At 32.9% G+C, this 16315-nt stretch overlaps 2 protein-coding genes across 2 annotated transcripts; both read left to right on the top strand.

The window, feature by feature from the left end:
* Positions 1–703: 703 nt before the first annotated feature.
* On the top strand, positions 704–9432 carry LOC114180667. The gene is made up of 2 exons (XM_028066969.1): positions 704–779; positions 8954–9432. Exons 1-2 carry the CDS (start codon positions 704–706, stop codon positions 9430–9432), a joined length of 555 nt encoding a protein of 184 aa, XP_027922770.1.
* Positions 9433–9447: 15 nt separating this feature from the next.
* LOC114180668 lies at positions 9448–11067 on the top strand. The gene has a single exon (XM_028066970.1). It carries the CDS (start codon positions 9448–9450, stop codon positions 11065–11067), a length of 1620 nt encoding a protein of 539 aa, XP_027922771.1.
* Positions 11068–16315: the final 5248 nt, after the last annotated feature.

Consider the following 16315-nt stretch of genomic DNA (forward strand, 5'->3'; position numbering starts at 1 on the left):
AAATAAAAAGAATTACCAACGATCAATATCCACCAATAATAACATAAATTCAATGATAATTGCATTTTCTGCCAGATTTTCAATGGGTAAAAATTTAATTATAAAAACACAATCGACAATATTTACCAACAGAAATTTGAATCCTTAGATAATTATCAACGGATATATTTTTCGATAATTACTTACGAATATATCTTTCAGTAATTATCACTATTGATAATTTCTTTTGTTTCAATTTTAAATTTAAATTTTAAATATACAATTGAATTTTATTTTTGATGTGGAGATAATTAAGTGGTCCATCAGATGAATCGCTCATTGCAACAACTACATTGGTATAGTTAGCATTATTAACATGCTTTCACATCACATTTCTTCTGGTCCTCTCGGTGTAAAATCTCATCGTAAAAATTGTAAATAGCTTTTGGCCTCTGAAGCACATTAGATGTGTGCATATCATGTGTTTCATTTATTTCCTCTCCTGCCAATTCAATCCCCTCATGTTTCATTGTCTACAATACAGATCCTTCGAAAAGTAACAACCAATCCTAATGCAAAAAGGAGGAAATGACTTGAATATGCAAATACAGGAAACTGAAATTGTAAAGAAACTGAACTGTCAACCATCACATCTGTAACAACCATTGACCGTCAGCAGCAGGAGCACCACCAGTGTTTGAGTGATGAAGGCGCAGCCGCAAACATGGAGGTTTTGGTTTTAGTGAACATGGTCGCGGGCTTCCAACGACGACACCTCGAGAAGGAGAAGTGGTGGCAGCGTAAATGATTTGAAGGATGAGATGTAGTTAGGGTTTGTAATGTTCATATATTTTTTAACTGGGTTAGAGCATCAGGAATTCACCTACATTAGGGTTTTTATAGGTTTTAAAACAAATTACAAATTACAATCGTAAATAGCTTTTATTAAAACAAAAATAAGAAGAGAGATAAAAATAAAAATAAAAATAAACAAGTAACAAAAATAATACATTTGAATTACATATTTAATTAATTAACACGAAAATTATAAGAACAATTTGGAATAAACTTTTTAAAATTAAAATTATGTTTATCTACAAAATTTTAATGAATGAATGAATTAAGACAAAAAATTAAAAGAATAATAAAACATGATAATTAATAGCATTAAAAATATCATGTTATAAAAGAAAGAAAATTTGGAATAAATGTTTTCTTTTATTTAAAATTACTTTTATGGAAAATTTAAATGGACATTTTATCAATAAAATTTAAATGAATTTTTTATCAATAAACTTTAAATGGATGAATTACCAATGAATTTACCTACAAATTTTGAGATATGTAATTATGGAAAGATTTTATTGACAAAATTATCCGTTAGTAATTGATATGTATGTTACTAACAGATTTATTGACAAATTTATTTCTCTGAGTAACATTCATTGGTATTTAAATTTCGTCTGTAAATTAAATTTGTTGACAAATTTATTTTTATCAGTAAAATTTTGTTGGTAAATTTAGGAATTTTTGTTGTAATATTATATACAAGTGTTTAAATATATTTAATAGTTTCACATTCTTTAAGAATTGAGGTCAAGAACAATTTAAAAATGTGTTTCTTCTTTTACACTCAAAATACATATTTAAGGACATAAACGTGAAAGAATTTCAGGTTTCAAAACAAACAATATTTCAAATGTAGTGATTGATCCTAATAATGTTCTTTCAGTCGATGAAGTTAAAATATTGACACCGTCTATGAAAAAGAAAAGTGATTCTAAAAATAAATCGCATTTCTTTTAGGTCTCAAGTAGGAGACTTATAGGTGAATTTTGTTATTCAAATAGCTCGACAACCAACTATTGAAATTATAAATTCAAAGAGTCCATTCCTTTTACTTTGGACATCCTTCATCCAAATTTGGTAAGAACAATAAAAAAAAGTTAATACACTATATATATAACTCAAAATCTTAAATAAAGTGGTAAGTGAGTTTTTTTTTCTTCTTACTCTTCATGTTTATACTTATTCAATATTTGACCAAACATACGCTTAGAATATGATAATATGAGAAATCCATAAATTTGTCGCGAGATCCAAAATTACATCATCCAACAATTCTATAAGGAAATCTATTTGAACTTCAACTTATTACTTAAACCCTTTTATGAATGCGAAAAACCTTACCTTTCACGTAAAATACTAGAATCCTCGCACAATCCAAAATTTTGCCCATTAAAGGAAAATTGAATTACTTGGTTGAATTATATGTTCAACCTACAACAAGCTTTGCTAACATGAAGGTGTCATCAGAAATCTCTTTTCTTAGGTTTTCGTTTTCTTCTTTCAGTAGGGTTATATATATATATATATATATGAGGTTGATTAATTTAAATTTGATTTATCAATAAACTTCCATAAAAAAAAAGAAAAAGAGACATAGGAGAACAAGAGAAGTAGCATCACTTCCTTGTTCTTATTCCCTTGTTAATGATTGCACTTATCAGTTTCTGAAGACGAAGGGAACTAACACTCAATTGTAATTTAACGCTTTCAAAATCATGATGAGCCCCAACTATTTATTTATTCTACTTTGCTGAGTTGTTTTCTATTAGACTTAATAAAATATTGATATGTAAAAATTGTTTTTGTAATCATTGAATCAAAATAATAGTTTTAAATAATCATCTTAAGATTTAAGCGTACATTTAAGAATCGGTTCTGTATAAGCCGGGGGGTCGTAGCAAATCAATTTTAAAACTAATTAATATTGTGTATATAATCAATAGACTTAAATCATTTTTCTCACAGTTTTAATTCTTTTTTACTAATTTTGTTTCTTATAAAATGGTCCCTAACCTATGATGTATGGATATGATACCTATAAAAGACATGACATGTATCCAGTACACTAATACATTTATTTTTAAAATAATATGATACGATAGTGATATATATATATATATATATATATATATATATATATATATATATATATATATATATATATATATATATATATATATATATATATATATTAAAAAATATATAATAATTTTTAAAAATATAATAAATATATAATTATTATTGTGTAAATCCAAATTAAAATCGTACATATTAAAGTTGTCGTCATAAAAAATTACAAAATATTATCATCATAAAAATCTTCTACTTTATGATAAAATATTTTATTGATAAATATTAGTATAATATCTTAAAATATTAAACATGAATATATGTCAAACACAAATAAATACACTATTCAAACTGTGATTCAAATTAAAGTACATGTGCATATATTAAACTAAAAGTTAAAGAACTTCATTTCTAATTTATCGCGTATGAACTAAAAAAAATGTAAAGGTGCTTTCAGTGGTAACAAACGTCAAAATGTATTATTTAAAATTAGTGTATAATAATCTACTTGAATAAAATTAAAATAGTTATTATTGATGGATACGTTAATGTTTTCTGTTACAAATCGGATCATACATTAGTATAGACTAAATGTATAATTACATTTGTATAAATACTAAACATACATATTTATAAAATGATAAAATCAAAACTGGATTTAAGCACAATAAAAAAAATAAATAAAGGGTTAAATATATTTTTGGTCCTTTAAGTTTCGGTGAATTTTAGAATTAGTCTATTTTAAAAATTTGGACCAATTTAGTCTTTCATCTTTCGAAATACGTGAATTTAGTCATTTTAATCAAATTTTATTAGGTTTATTTGATGCTTCGTACGTATTTTAGATTATATTTGACTTGTTTATACTGTTTGACACATTTTTGCTTTAATGTTAAATCAAGTATTATTATGAAACGCACTTGAAATGTCAAATAAACTTAATGAAATTTGATTAAAAATATTAAATTCACGTATTTCGAAAGATAAATGACTAAATTAGTCCAAAGTTTTGAAATTGACTAATTTCAAAATTCATTTAAAGTTAAGCGACAAAATCATATTTAACCCAATATTAAGTTAAGAATATATAATGGTTAGAGTCATTTAAGATATTGAAATTAAAAAAAAATGGATTAATTAAATGTTTAAATTGCAATTAACAAAAATAAGTGAAATATACAAATGTTACTCACTTGAGAATCCCAAAGGGAGATTCTTCGTATCAAGATTCTCTTATGTATTTTACTTTATTTATTCATATTACCAATATATTAAAAATAAACATGGTCTTTTGAACTAGTTAAAACTCTATTTCAACATTCAATTATTTAATTAAGATCCAACCGATATTAATAAAATTATTACAATAATTAAATGTTATTAAAAAATATAATATCATATTTCTATAATTAAAGTTAAAACAAATTTGTATAGGTTATTAACATTATATACAGTGATGAAAACACATGTACGTGGGTTCAACTTTTTAATAATAATAATAATTATATTGTTTTTGTTATTATTACAATCATAAAATCAAGATAATTTTTATTTATTTTTGTAATAAAATAAAGTTTAAAGAAAATATCAAATCGAAAAAAAATGTTAAATTTAAAACATTAGTCTTTTAAAAAGTAAAATTTATAAATAATTATTTTAATTTAAAAAATATTTAAAAGAAAAAATTAGAAAAAAATGTAGATAGCAAAATGAGGAATCTCCTTTCCTTTGTATATATGAGTATAGATAAAGTTAAAGACGAATATGTCATCATATTCAAATTAAAATTTCAATGCTTTTAGTATTTATTTTAATAACGTTTATATGAAGAATAAAAATAAAATAACAAATAATTTAGGTTGATTTTAATTTTTAAGTTAAATTTTAAAACTAAATATTATTAAAAAATTTAATTAAGTCATTTTTATTAATTTTACTTTTTTTTCTATATAAACTCATGCTAGATACCATTCATTACATGAAAATTTTAACAAAAAAAAAAAAACAAAGAACAATGGGGACCATGCCTAACCGATGATAAAGTTACATTGCATCCATATGCAAAAGGTATTTATAATGAAAAGAAAAACTAAGTAAATACATCAATGAAAAATAGTAAACTAATGCAACACCAAGCAACTAATAATGAAATTCATCAGCATATAAGAAGATTTATTATTAGCTAACTCTCACATTCTAAAAGATCTTTAAAACTCATTATTATTTTTTAGAAATTCTTACTTTCACTACGTCAAATTTGGCAATTACAACGTTTTTTTTCTTAATAGATAGCGCTTTTTATGGGCTGTTTATTGGAGCAGTATCTATTAATAGACAACGCTTGTAAAAAAGCGCTGTCTAATGACACTTGATAAATAGCGCTTGTCTAAACAAGATTTATCTATATATTTTTCAACAGATAGCGCTTTGTTTAGAAAATATTGTCTATCAAAGCTTTCATAGACAACACTTGACTCAACAAGCGTTGTCTATGAGAGCAGTTTTTCATCAATAGGTAATGCTTTTTCAATTCATTAGTAGATAGTGCTTGTTCAAACAAACATTGTCTATTTTTCATTATTGGATAACACTTTTTCAATTCATCAATAGATAACATTTTTTAAAATAAGCGTTGTGTATTGGTTTGATTGTTTTTTATTATAATTTATTTAATTTTTTGTTCATTCCTTCTCATTTTAGTGGTACCTGTAGAAACCATTTATGACAACTATAACAACCAATCAAAACTAACCAAATGTGATTTAGATTGTAGAGTGAGTAGTTTCATGGATAGTATTGCATCCCTAATGGACAATGATGACCATGTTGATTAATTAACTAATAATATGATTAACGGAACCAACAAGACATGAGCAGTTTCACTAGATCATCTGCCAACAGAAACAAATAACACAATTATCAAGACCTAAATGGTTTGAATGATGTTTAAAGTGTTTCCAAGTTTGGACATGTTCATTCTATTCTTTGTTTCACATGCCTGTATAAAGACTTCGAACTTGAAATCAAGCAAAACTGAAATGAAAGGGCATTGAAATTCTTACATAGTTACACAAAAAACTTAATGATGTTTATATATTTTTAAAAAAGTATAATATTACATGAAAGAAATTAGAAAAAAACTAAGATTTGCAGTACTCATCCATCATGTTCCCTTTTTGCTAGACTTTGGGGCCAAAACACTTTAGACAAAACATTGTTCCTAACCTTCCCTATTTTGTTATATAAGGCATTATACAACTAACAATATGATAAAACACCAATCTTCCCTGGCTTTAATGATTTGATTGTCAGAATATTGTCGACTTCTACAACTAGAAAAATACTACAACAAAGAAAAATTAAATTAAATTAGTCAATCAAAATCCTACTACAAATGAATAACACATACAATTAAGATAACTTACATCTATTGGAATTGTCCCTCCTTTACAATATGTGACAATTTCCTTCATATATCGACAAATGTAATACCCACAATCATGGTCGTTGGAATGTTTTAGACACTAGAAAACATTAATACAATTGGTATTAACCTTCAAATAAAACAACATCATTTGATCTTCAAATACACAATTGTAATCTACCTTAATTGGTGTCCACTTGATATTGCTTAACTTAGACTTTGAAACCATAGACCCTCTTTGAGCTTGGTAGGTTTGTATAACCATTGTTAATAAATAAAAAATGAAGTATATATAAGTAAAAAAAAATATACAAAAAGTATACATATATGTGTGAATCACATTAAGAAGATTTTTCCATGTCAAACAACTTCTTCAAATCTTGCCTCATATTAATGTCTTTCGCCTATGGGTCAAGATAATAAATTATCTCCATTTTAAGATTGATTCCAAGCTAGACCCAATGTTGGCTAAAATTGGAAATGAATCAACAAAATTAGATTTTGTGCATCTAACTTTGCAAATAATACATTATTGATAAAGTTAGGAAAAAAAGTATTACCCTGTATTGATAGGAGCAAGAACAAACTTATTAATCACCCCATTGTCAAGAAATATACTCTCTATTTTTTGGATTCTCTCTTTCATTGGTAGTTCATGTGTTGTTATTTGGGGTGATAAAAAGAAGAACCCCTTATGATTTGGCTTAATGAAATTTTGATATAGGTACCTTACAAAAGAAAGATATAAGAATTAAAAGTTAGTAAAATCATAAAAGCTACTCACCAAAGATTAAAGTCAATTATAAAAAAGTAGTATATTGTACCCGATATATATAAAAATTGTAGTTGTACCAAGCCATGCATAGTCAATAATTTCTCCAACAATTTATGCATTAGTGATTTCTTTATGTTCATCAAGACCAAATATGTCTTTGCATATCTTTCAAAAGTGATAGTAATTCAGTAAAGGTCTTATCAGACCACCCATTTCCTGCTTTCAAATTGAATAATTTTAACACTGTTGATAGTCTTGTGAAACTAGTACAACCATTATACAATGGTGTCTTTGCATCCATTGTCAACCTATCAAACATTTGAGGACAATCTCGCATATCCTCTTCAATAATGTTTCCAATCTCCTCGACTTGGTCTAAGTCATATGTTGTGTCAGTTTTGTGGTGCATAACTTGTGCTATCATCCCCATTATGTGCTATATCATTTTTTTTCACCATGTTTGGTCCAACATGAATAACTTTTATCAATTCCGTTGCATACTAAATGTGCTTCTAACTCATTTGCGTTCACTACCTTTGAATGGCAACACTTTAAGCAAGGACAAATGATTCTACTAGGGTTTTTTGCATGCTCAACTGCAAATCTACGGAACTCTTTCACCCCATCTTCATATTCTTTTGATAATTGACTAGGAAACACCCATTTCCGATCCATATTTTCTTGAGCTATCATGTTAGTTACTATAATATTAGCTATATAGAAGTCAAGATACAATATAATAATAAGACTCTTATTCCTAATCTAATAATTTTAATCTCTAAAATAGAAAGCTAAGGAAAATTCACATGCATACATATATTCTTCAAACTAACACCATTTCCAATAACAAACTATAAAATAATATTCATGTTACATCAACTTTGAAGACACTATGATTTGTGTGTAATAAAAGTCAACAACTGCAAAATTTAAAAAAAAATAAAAATACAATTAGTAAAAATGAAAGGATCAGTTAAATTATAGCATATAATGTTTCATCCACCAATATAAATTTTGTTTAAAAAAAACCAATAATTAGTATACATTATAGTAATTCTAGTAATTTATTTACTTCAATATAAGCTTAAGATAAATAATGCAACGGTTACGCAATGTCCTACTTTGATATATTTTTAAATTAAGTTTTATTATTTTTTATTCCTAATGGTTTATACTTAAAGCATGTTTTTATCATGACTCAACTTATTGCTTCAATTTATATAAAGTTTTTATAACATAAAATGTTACCAAACCCGGGAGATGAATCTTTACTGACAGAATATTCCAAAATGAAATTATGAAAATACAACTATGTGAAAAAAATTCATATATATCAAACCAAATAAAGTGATGCACCTGTTGATATCAAATACCGAATAAAAAAAATAAAAGAAAAGAGAAGAAGAAAAAGAGTGATAAGGATGAAATTTGTATGCAAAAAAAAAAATGAGCCTCCTTCACTACCTACATAGTATATACTAAAACAAATCACAATTTAGCGCTATCTCTTTCCTTCCCAATGGCCGACCACACCTTTTTTTTTTTGAACTTAGGGGTCCAATTCTTTTACCAGACAACAACCATTCTCATTCACCTTTCGAACCTTAAACATAAATAAAATCAAAGCATTAGCATAGTTTCTGATTTTGCACTAGTACCCCAAATTGAAGCGCAAAGCAGCAGGATCAGCAATTCAAAGGAAACCTAGAAAGAAGGAAGTAAACTAAACAAAATGGAAAAACGGGAAATAAAATTATTTGATTGAGTAGAAAATAAAATGAAAAATGCAATCAAATGAAATGACATAAAAAATTAATATAATGGGATCCATGTCCCTTTACTTTCTTAATATAAAGAGAAGGATGATGTTATTGGTGAGCAAAGTGTGGTTGATGAGAATGGAGAGAAAGAAGAGCAAAAAGAGGATGAGGAAGTCACAAGAAAAGGTAAAAAGGTTATGAAGCCTCTTCCTTATCCTAAGACTCATTCTAGAAAAGAGAAAGAGAAACAATTCTCAAGGTTTATGGATATCTTCAAGAAATTGGAGATTAGCATTCCTTTCTCTGAGGCTCTTCAACAAATGCCTTCATATGCAAGATTTATGAAGGATTTGCTCACCAAGAAGAGGAAATACATTGAAGAGGAAACAATAGAAGTCCAAGGTAATTGTAGTGCAATCATCCAAAAACTTCTACCACCTAAATTTAAAGATCCAGGCAGTTTCACTATTTCATGCACCATTGGCAAATTACCTATTGGAAAGGCTTTGATTGACTTGGGAGCAAGTATCAATCTGATGCCTCTTTCCATGTTAAGGAGAATTGGTGATTTGTAGGTTAAACCAACAAGAATGACACTCCAATTAGCAGATCGTTCTACCAAGTGTCCTTATGGTGTTATAGAGGATATCCTTGTTAAAGTGGACAAATTCACTTTTCTAGTGGATTTTGTCATTTTAGACATGGAAGAGGACAATGAGGTTCCTCTTATCTTGGGTAGACCATTTATGAAGACTGCTAGGGTGATCATTGATGTGGATGATAGCCAACTTAAGGTGCGTGTGCAAGATGAAACTGTGACTTTCAATGTTAAGGAAGTTATGCAACATCCTAGTGATAGTAGCAATTGCTTTCGGGTGGAAGTTTTGGATGAATTAGTGGACTCTGCAAAGAGCCAAATGTTTGTGAAGTCTCCTCTTGAGAGAGTATTGATAGATGCTTGTGATGACTTGACTTTAGATGAGGAATCTGAAGTTGAGGAGGCTACACAACATTTGGACAAATTGAAAGAAGTTAACTCCACTAAGGATGAAGTGGAGAAGTTGGAAAAAGGGAAGTTAGATGATCAAGGCAAAGTGGAACTAAAATTGTTGCCTGATCATCTCAAGTATGTGTTTTTGGAGGATGATTCAAAGAAGCCTGTCATAATCAATAATTCTCTATCAAAAAGTGAGGAACAAAAGCTTGTAAAAGTTCTCACAGCAAATCAAGGAGCTATAGGTTGGCAAATTTCTGATTTGAAAGGCATAAGTCCAACCTATTGCATGCATAAGATCATGATGGAAAAGGACTTTAAGCCTATAGCACAACCACAAAGGAGATTAAATCCTATCATGAAAGAAGTGGTGAGAAAGGAAGTACTAAAATTGTTAGAGGCAGGGATGATATATCCTATCTCTGACAGTACATGGGTAAGTCATGTGCACGTAGTGCCAAAGAAGAGAGGCATGACTGTTGTTCAAAATGAGAAGAATGAGTTGATACCAACTAGGACAGTCATCGAATGGCGGATGTGTATTGATTATAGGAAACTTAATCAAGCCACCCGGAAGGATCATTTTCCTCTTCCCTTTATGGATCAGATGTTGGAACGGTTAGCAGGGCAAGCCTACTATTGTTTCCTGGATGGTTATTCAGGTTACAATCAAATAGTAGTGATTCCTGAGGATCAGAAGAAGACAACTTTTACTTGCCCCTTCGGTGTGTTTGCATATAGAAGGATGCCCTTTGGTCTTTGTAATGCACCTGCTACCTTCCAACGATGCATGCTAGCAATTTTTGCTGATTTGGCAGAGAAATGTATTGAAGTGTTCATGGATGACTTCTCAGTTTTTGGAACATCCTTTGATCTCTATTTGACAAACCTGGATGTAGTCTTAAAAAGATGCATAGATACGAACCTTGTGTTGAATTGGGAGAAATGTCATTTTATGGTTCGTGAAGGTATTGTGTTAGGCCACAAGATTTCATCCAGGGGAATAGAAGTGGATCATGCAAAGGTGGATGTTGTTGAGAAATTACCACCTCTAACTAATGTGAAGGGTGTTAGAAGCTTTCTTGGTCATGCTGGGTTTTATAGACGTTTCATTAAAGACTTCTCCAAGATAGCTAAACCCCTTTGCAATCTTCTGGTCAAAGATACTCCTTTTGAGTTTGATGCTGAGTGCTTGAAGGCTTTCCATAGTTTGTAAGAGAAGTTGATTTCAGCCCTCGTGATCATAGCACCTAATTGGACTCAAGATTTTGAGTTGATGTGTGATGCGAGTGACTATGCCATAGGGGCTGTTCTTGGACAGCGAAGAGAGAAGGTTTTTCATGCCATATACTATGCAAGCAAAGTCTTGAATGGTGCTCAGCTCAACTATGCAATAATAGAGAAGGAATTTTTGGCAATCGTGTATGCTTTAGAGAAGTTTAGATCCTATCTTGTTGGGTCTAAAGTGATCATTTACACTGACCACGCTACCATTAAGTATCTTTTGACCAAACCTAACTCCAAACCACGTTTGATACATTGGGTCCTCTTGCTTCAAGAAATTGATTTGGAGATCAGGGACAAAAAGGGAAGTGAGAATGTCATCGCGGATCATCTCTCTCGGCTAGTCAATGATGAAGTAACATATAAGGAGGGAGAGATTCGTGAGACATTTTGTGATGAAAGTTTGCTTCTCATTCAGGAAAGGCCATGGTTTGCTGATATGGCAAATTTTAAAGCTGTAGGGGTTCTCCCAGAGGAATTATCATGGCATCAAAAGAAGAAATTCTTACATGATGCCAAACAATTTGTTTGGGACGACCCATACTTGTTCAAGTTAGGTGCTGACAATCTCTTGAGGCGGTGTGTCACTGCAGAGGAAGTTACAGGTATCCTATGGCATTGTCACAATTCGCCATATGGTGGACACTTTAATGGAGAAAGGACAGCCGCCAAGTTGCTCCAATCCGGTTTCTACTGGCCTACTTTGTTCAAAGATGCTCATGCTCATGCGAGGAGTTGTGATAAGTGCTAGAGGGTTGGAAGCATTTCAAGAAGAAATGAGATGCCACTGCAAGCCATCTTAGAGGTTGAGGTGTTTGATTGTTGGGGAATTGACTTTGTTGGTCCCGTACCTTCTTCATACAATAATGAGTACATTTTGGTTGCAGTGGATTATGTCAGCAAGTGGGTAGAGGCAGCTGCTTGTTAGAAAAATGATGCCAAGACAGTTATTAAGTTCTTAAAACGTCAGATTTTCTCCCAGTTTGGAGTTCCTAGGGTCTTCATCAGTGATGGAGGATCTCACTTTTGTAATGCTCAGTTAGCCAAGGTTTTGAAACATTATGAGGTTAGGCACAAAATTGTCTCTCCTTATCATCCTCAAACCAACGACCAAGCTGAAATGTCAAACCGGGAGATAAAGAAGATTCTTGAAAAGACTGTGGCATCATCTAGAAAGGATTGGTCTATGAAACTGGATGATGCTCTATGGGCTTATAGGATAGCCATGAAGACTCCAGTGGGGTTAACCCCATTCCAGTTAGTCTATGGCAAATCATGTCATCTTTCAGTGGAAATGGAACATAAGGCCTATTGGGCCTTGAAATTTCTGAATTTTGATCCCTCTTTGTCTGTTGAGAAAAGGAAACTGCAGTTGCAAGAACTTGATGAAATGAGATTGACTGCTTATGAAAGTTCATGGAGATACAAGGAGAAAGTCAAGCTTTATCATGATAAAAAGCTTTTGAAAAAGGATTTTCAACCTGGCCAGCAAGTGTTGCTTTTCAATTCTAGATTCAAACTCTTTCCTGGCAAGTTGAAATCCAAGTGGTCTGGACCTTTCACTATCAAGGCTGTAAAGCCTTATGGTGCTATTGAGTTGATGGATCCTTCATCTGAAGATCCACTTAGAAGTTGGGTGGTGAATGGTCAAAGATTGAAACATTATTTGGGAGGTGAGGTTCAATGCCTCAAAAGTGTTTTTCATGTGCATGATCCATAGCTGTTACCCGTCAAGCTAGTGACGTGAAAGAAGCGCTACCTGGGAGGCAACCCAATGTTTATTGTTGTTTCTTAGTTTCGTTTCTGGAGTTGTTGTTTCGATCCTCTCGCCCAGCGAGACATTCGTCGCCCAGCGAAAACGTGAGTCTGGTTTTTTCTGCAGAAATCTGATACAAAATTATGCAGACTCGCCTAGCAACAACCTCTCGCCCAGCGACAATGACCACTTCAACTTTGGAAATTAATTCACGAAATAATTCGCTGGACGCCTAAGCTCGCCCAGCGAGCAAATTTTCTCGCCCAGCAAGTGTGGCAGCTTTTATTGCTGTCAGCGAGTAGTTGGGTCAATGCTGACGACTTATGCTGAAAAGAAGCGCTCGCCCAGCGAACGCAGCTAGGCGCCCAGCGAGTCGTTCGCGCTGCCCCATTGGAATTACAGTTTCACCCTTCTGTTTTCACTTTAACCTAATTTTTCCCTTCTCCTGCTTCATTTGCGCCGTCTCTCTCAGCTTTTCTCTCCCTCGCTCATCTTCTCCGTTCATCTTATTTCTTTTTGCTAGGTAAGTTCTCTTTTCCTTCTTTTATTTTGTTGTGAATTAGAATATGCTTATGGATTTCATTTAGTAATTTTTTGGTTGATGAATCTGTTTTTGTTCATGTGTTTTGTGGTTTTCGTGTTGTTTCGGTTGTGGGTGTGTTTGCACCGTGCATTTGCAGTCGCTTGGTGTGTTGATTGCTCGCCCAACGACTGTACCAATTTCTATTTCTAATTTAGTTTTGTTTAGGGTTCTGAAGTGTGTCGCTGGCAGTTCATACTCGCCCAGCGACTGTGACCATTGTGAGTTCCTTACTCGTTAATGGCTGTTCGAAACGCTCGCTAGGCCTGCGTGACTCGCTCATCCTGCGAGAAGAGTTTAGTTTCCCAGCGACTAGACTCGCCCAGCCCGGCCACTGCTGCTTTCTGTTTTCTTTATTAGTGTCCTGCGAGAACTCGCCTAGCGACTAAGCATTGTTGTGTTGATTTTTATGTATTGCTCTTGTGCTTTCACGTTTGTTATTGTTTTTCAGTGCTTTTATTGTGTTATTTGAGTAGATGGCTTCTCCCAAGACTGCTGCAGCGGGAAAAAAGAAGAGAGTGACTCGTGGTTCCTCCTCTCATGCTCCTCAGCCGGACTATATGGAGGCAGAATTTATGGAGAACTATGACCAACACAGGTTCTCCTCTGAGGATGCTGCCGAGCGGTTTGTAGAGATCATGTCTCGGAGCCTCATTCCTGAGCGGAAAGTGAAGCTCAATCCGGGGGAGTATGATGAATTTCGACTTAAGCTAGAGAGGAGGAATTGGCATCGGGTGTTAGGGGATCTCCCTAATGAGATAGATGAGACTTTGGTGAAGGAGTTTTATACCAACGCCTATCAACAAGTCAGAAATGGGCCCCGTCAAGCTAAGGTGCGCGGTAAGACAATTAAATATGACAGGCGCACCTTGAACACTTTTTTGAGGACAACATGTGCTCCTCCTGGCCAGGACACTCCCTACAGTGCATTCATGAGTTGTCAAAAAGATTTTGATGAGATCGCCTCGGTCTTATGTCTTCTTGGCCATACTTTTGTGTTGGGTGTTAATGGCACACCTGTGCGGCTCCTCAGGAAACACTTGACTTCTTTGGCTCAAATGTGGAGTGCATTCTCTTACACCAATCTCCGCCCCAACACACACACTTCTGATCTGAATTTGGAGAGGTCTTATCTCATTTTTGGGATAATCACTGGGCTAGATATGGATGTTGGTGCACTTATCTCACATGACATAGCTTATACTGCTGATGCTGCCAATGTAAACTTGGGTTTTCCTGCCATTATAACAACACTTTGCAGGGAGAAGGGCCTTGTTTCTGATGTTAATGTGCTGCTATCTCTAGCTCCTCCCTTGGATAAGAAATTTTTTCACAAAAACTGCACCAACAGGGCAGTTGATGCTCCAGCACCAACACCTGCACGCCAGCCACACTGTTCCCAACCTATTTCGGCTGATTTTGAGGCGACTTTTCAGGCCACCATGGCCAAGATGTTCGCCAAACAGGATGATATGTGGTCTGCTCATAATGCACTCCACCGTGGCCAGGTGTCCATCATGGATAGCATGTACCAGGTATCGTTAGGTATGCCAGACTTTCCAGATGATGCTATCATGACAGGTACCCAATTTGAGGAGTATATTCCTTGGCCTGAGGGCAGGCCTGCATCTTAGTGGGGGGGTGATGTGCCTGATGATGATGAGGAAGAGCAGGAGCAGGAAGAAGACCAGCAGGAAGAACAACAACCACAACAGCCTCAGGAACCTGATCCACTATGGATTCAACAGTAAAGAGAGCAGTAGGAGCCTGCTTGGAGTCGTTGGCTCTAAGGGCCATATCTGATGGTGTTATCTTTTGTTTTAGTTTGTTTAGTTGTTTTTTTGTTGAGTACTTCTGACATTTTGGTACTGTTATATTGTGTAGTTCCGTTATGTAGTAACATTGCGATCTTGTTTCATATGGTTTTGCATGATTGGGGATTATTTGCCTGCAAATCTGATTGAGTAAGATATTTGGATGTGGTTGCACTTTGATTCATTCCTTATTCTGTGCTTGAACATGCCCAATGATTGGATGTATGAGTGTTGAGAATGTGTTGCATGAGAGCATGAGAGGAAAGATGGTATTGCGATAAAGTTGATTTTGCATGATTCTTTGAATGCAAACTCACACACTTGGTTAGGGATGAAAAAGGCAATTGTTTGTTGTTATGTAATGAAGCTACTTGGCCAAATAGCTAACCTTTGAGCATATTGTGAAACCATTTGTGAACCCTTTTTGAGCCTTGATGTATTGTTTCTTACCCTGAGCCTTGTGAGATATTATCTTACCTTACACCATGGAAGAAGAGAACAAGTTTTATGTTGTGAACATGGGTATAAGTTGAGATTAAGTTTGGGGGAAACATGTGATTGAGAAATGAGGAGTAAGTGGCTTGAAAATCTTAAGTTGTGATGATTGAAAAAAGCTCAACATTCTCAATGAAAAAAAAAAAAGAGAGGCCAAAGGCAAATTAATGAAAAGGGTTCATGATATGAAATTGTGAGGTTGAGCTATGAAAAGAATATGGTGGATTGTATTGTTTGTATTTGGGGAGTGAGAATGTTCAAGAATGTTTATGCATATAATTGTTCTCCTCTTTCAAGGTAATTTGATTCCATGAAAAACCATGATTCTTCTAAGCCAAACCAAGTTTCAACCTTAAAAAGACCTTTTGATCTAACCAAAGTGTGTGAAGTGTGTGAATGAGATGATGTGCAAAAATTGATGAAGTAGTTTTATAACATGCTTTTTGTGAGGTATTTTGTCAAACACATTTGTGAGGAAACACTGATTGTTGTTTAGAGTTGAAGAATCCTTTCACTGGTTGTCATATGTCATGCT

The sequence above is a fragment of the Vigna unguiculata genome, chromosome 4 (assembly GCF_004118075.2).
Source record: "Vigna unguiculata cultivar IT97K-499-35 chromosome 4, ASM411807v1, whole genome shotgun sequence".
NCBI classification, from domain to species: Eukaryota; Viridiplantae; Streptophyta; class Magnoliopsida; order Fabales; family Fabaceae; genus Vigna; species Vigna unguiculata.

Excerpts from the sequence above, each read along its gene's own strand:
- LOC114180667 (XM_028066969.1), top strand. The coding sequence starts at position 704 with ATGGAGGTTTTGGTTTTAGTGAACATGGTCGCGGGCTTCCAACGACGA. Across the intron at positions 780-8,953 it reads GAAGGAGAAGTGGTGGCAGC|AGAAGGATGATGTTATTGGT; the intron begins GTAAATGATTTG and ends CTTAATATAAAG.
- LOC114180668 (XM_028066970.1), top strand. The coding sequence starts at position 9,448 with ATGACACTCCAATTAGCAGATCGTTCTACCAAGTGTCCTTATGGTGTT.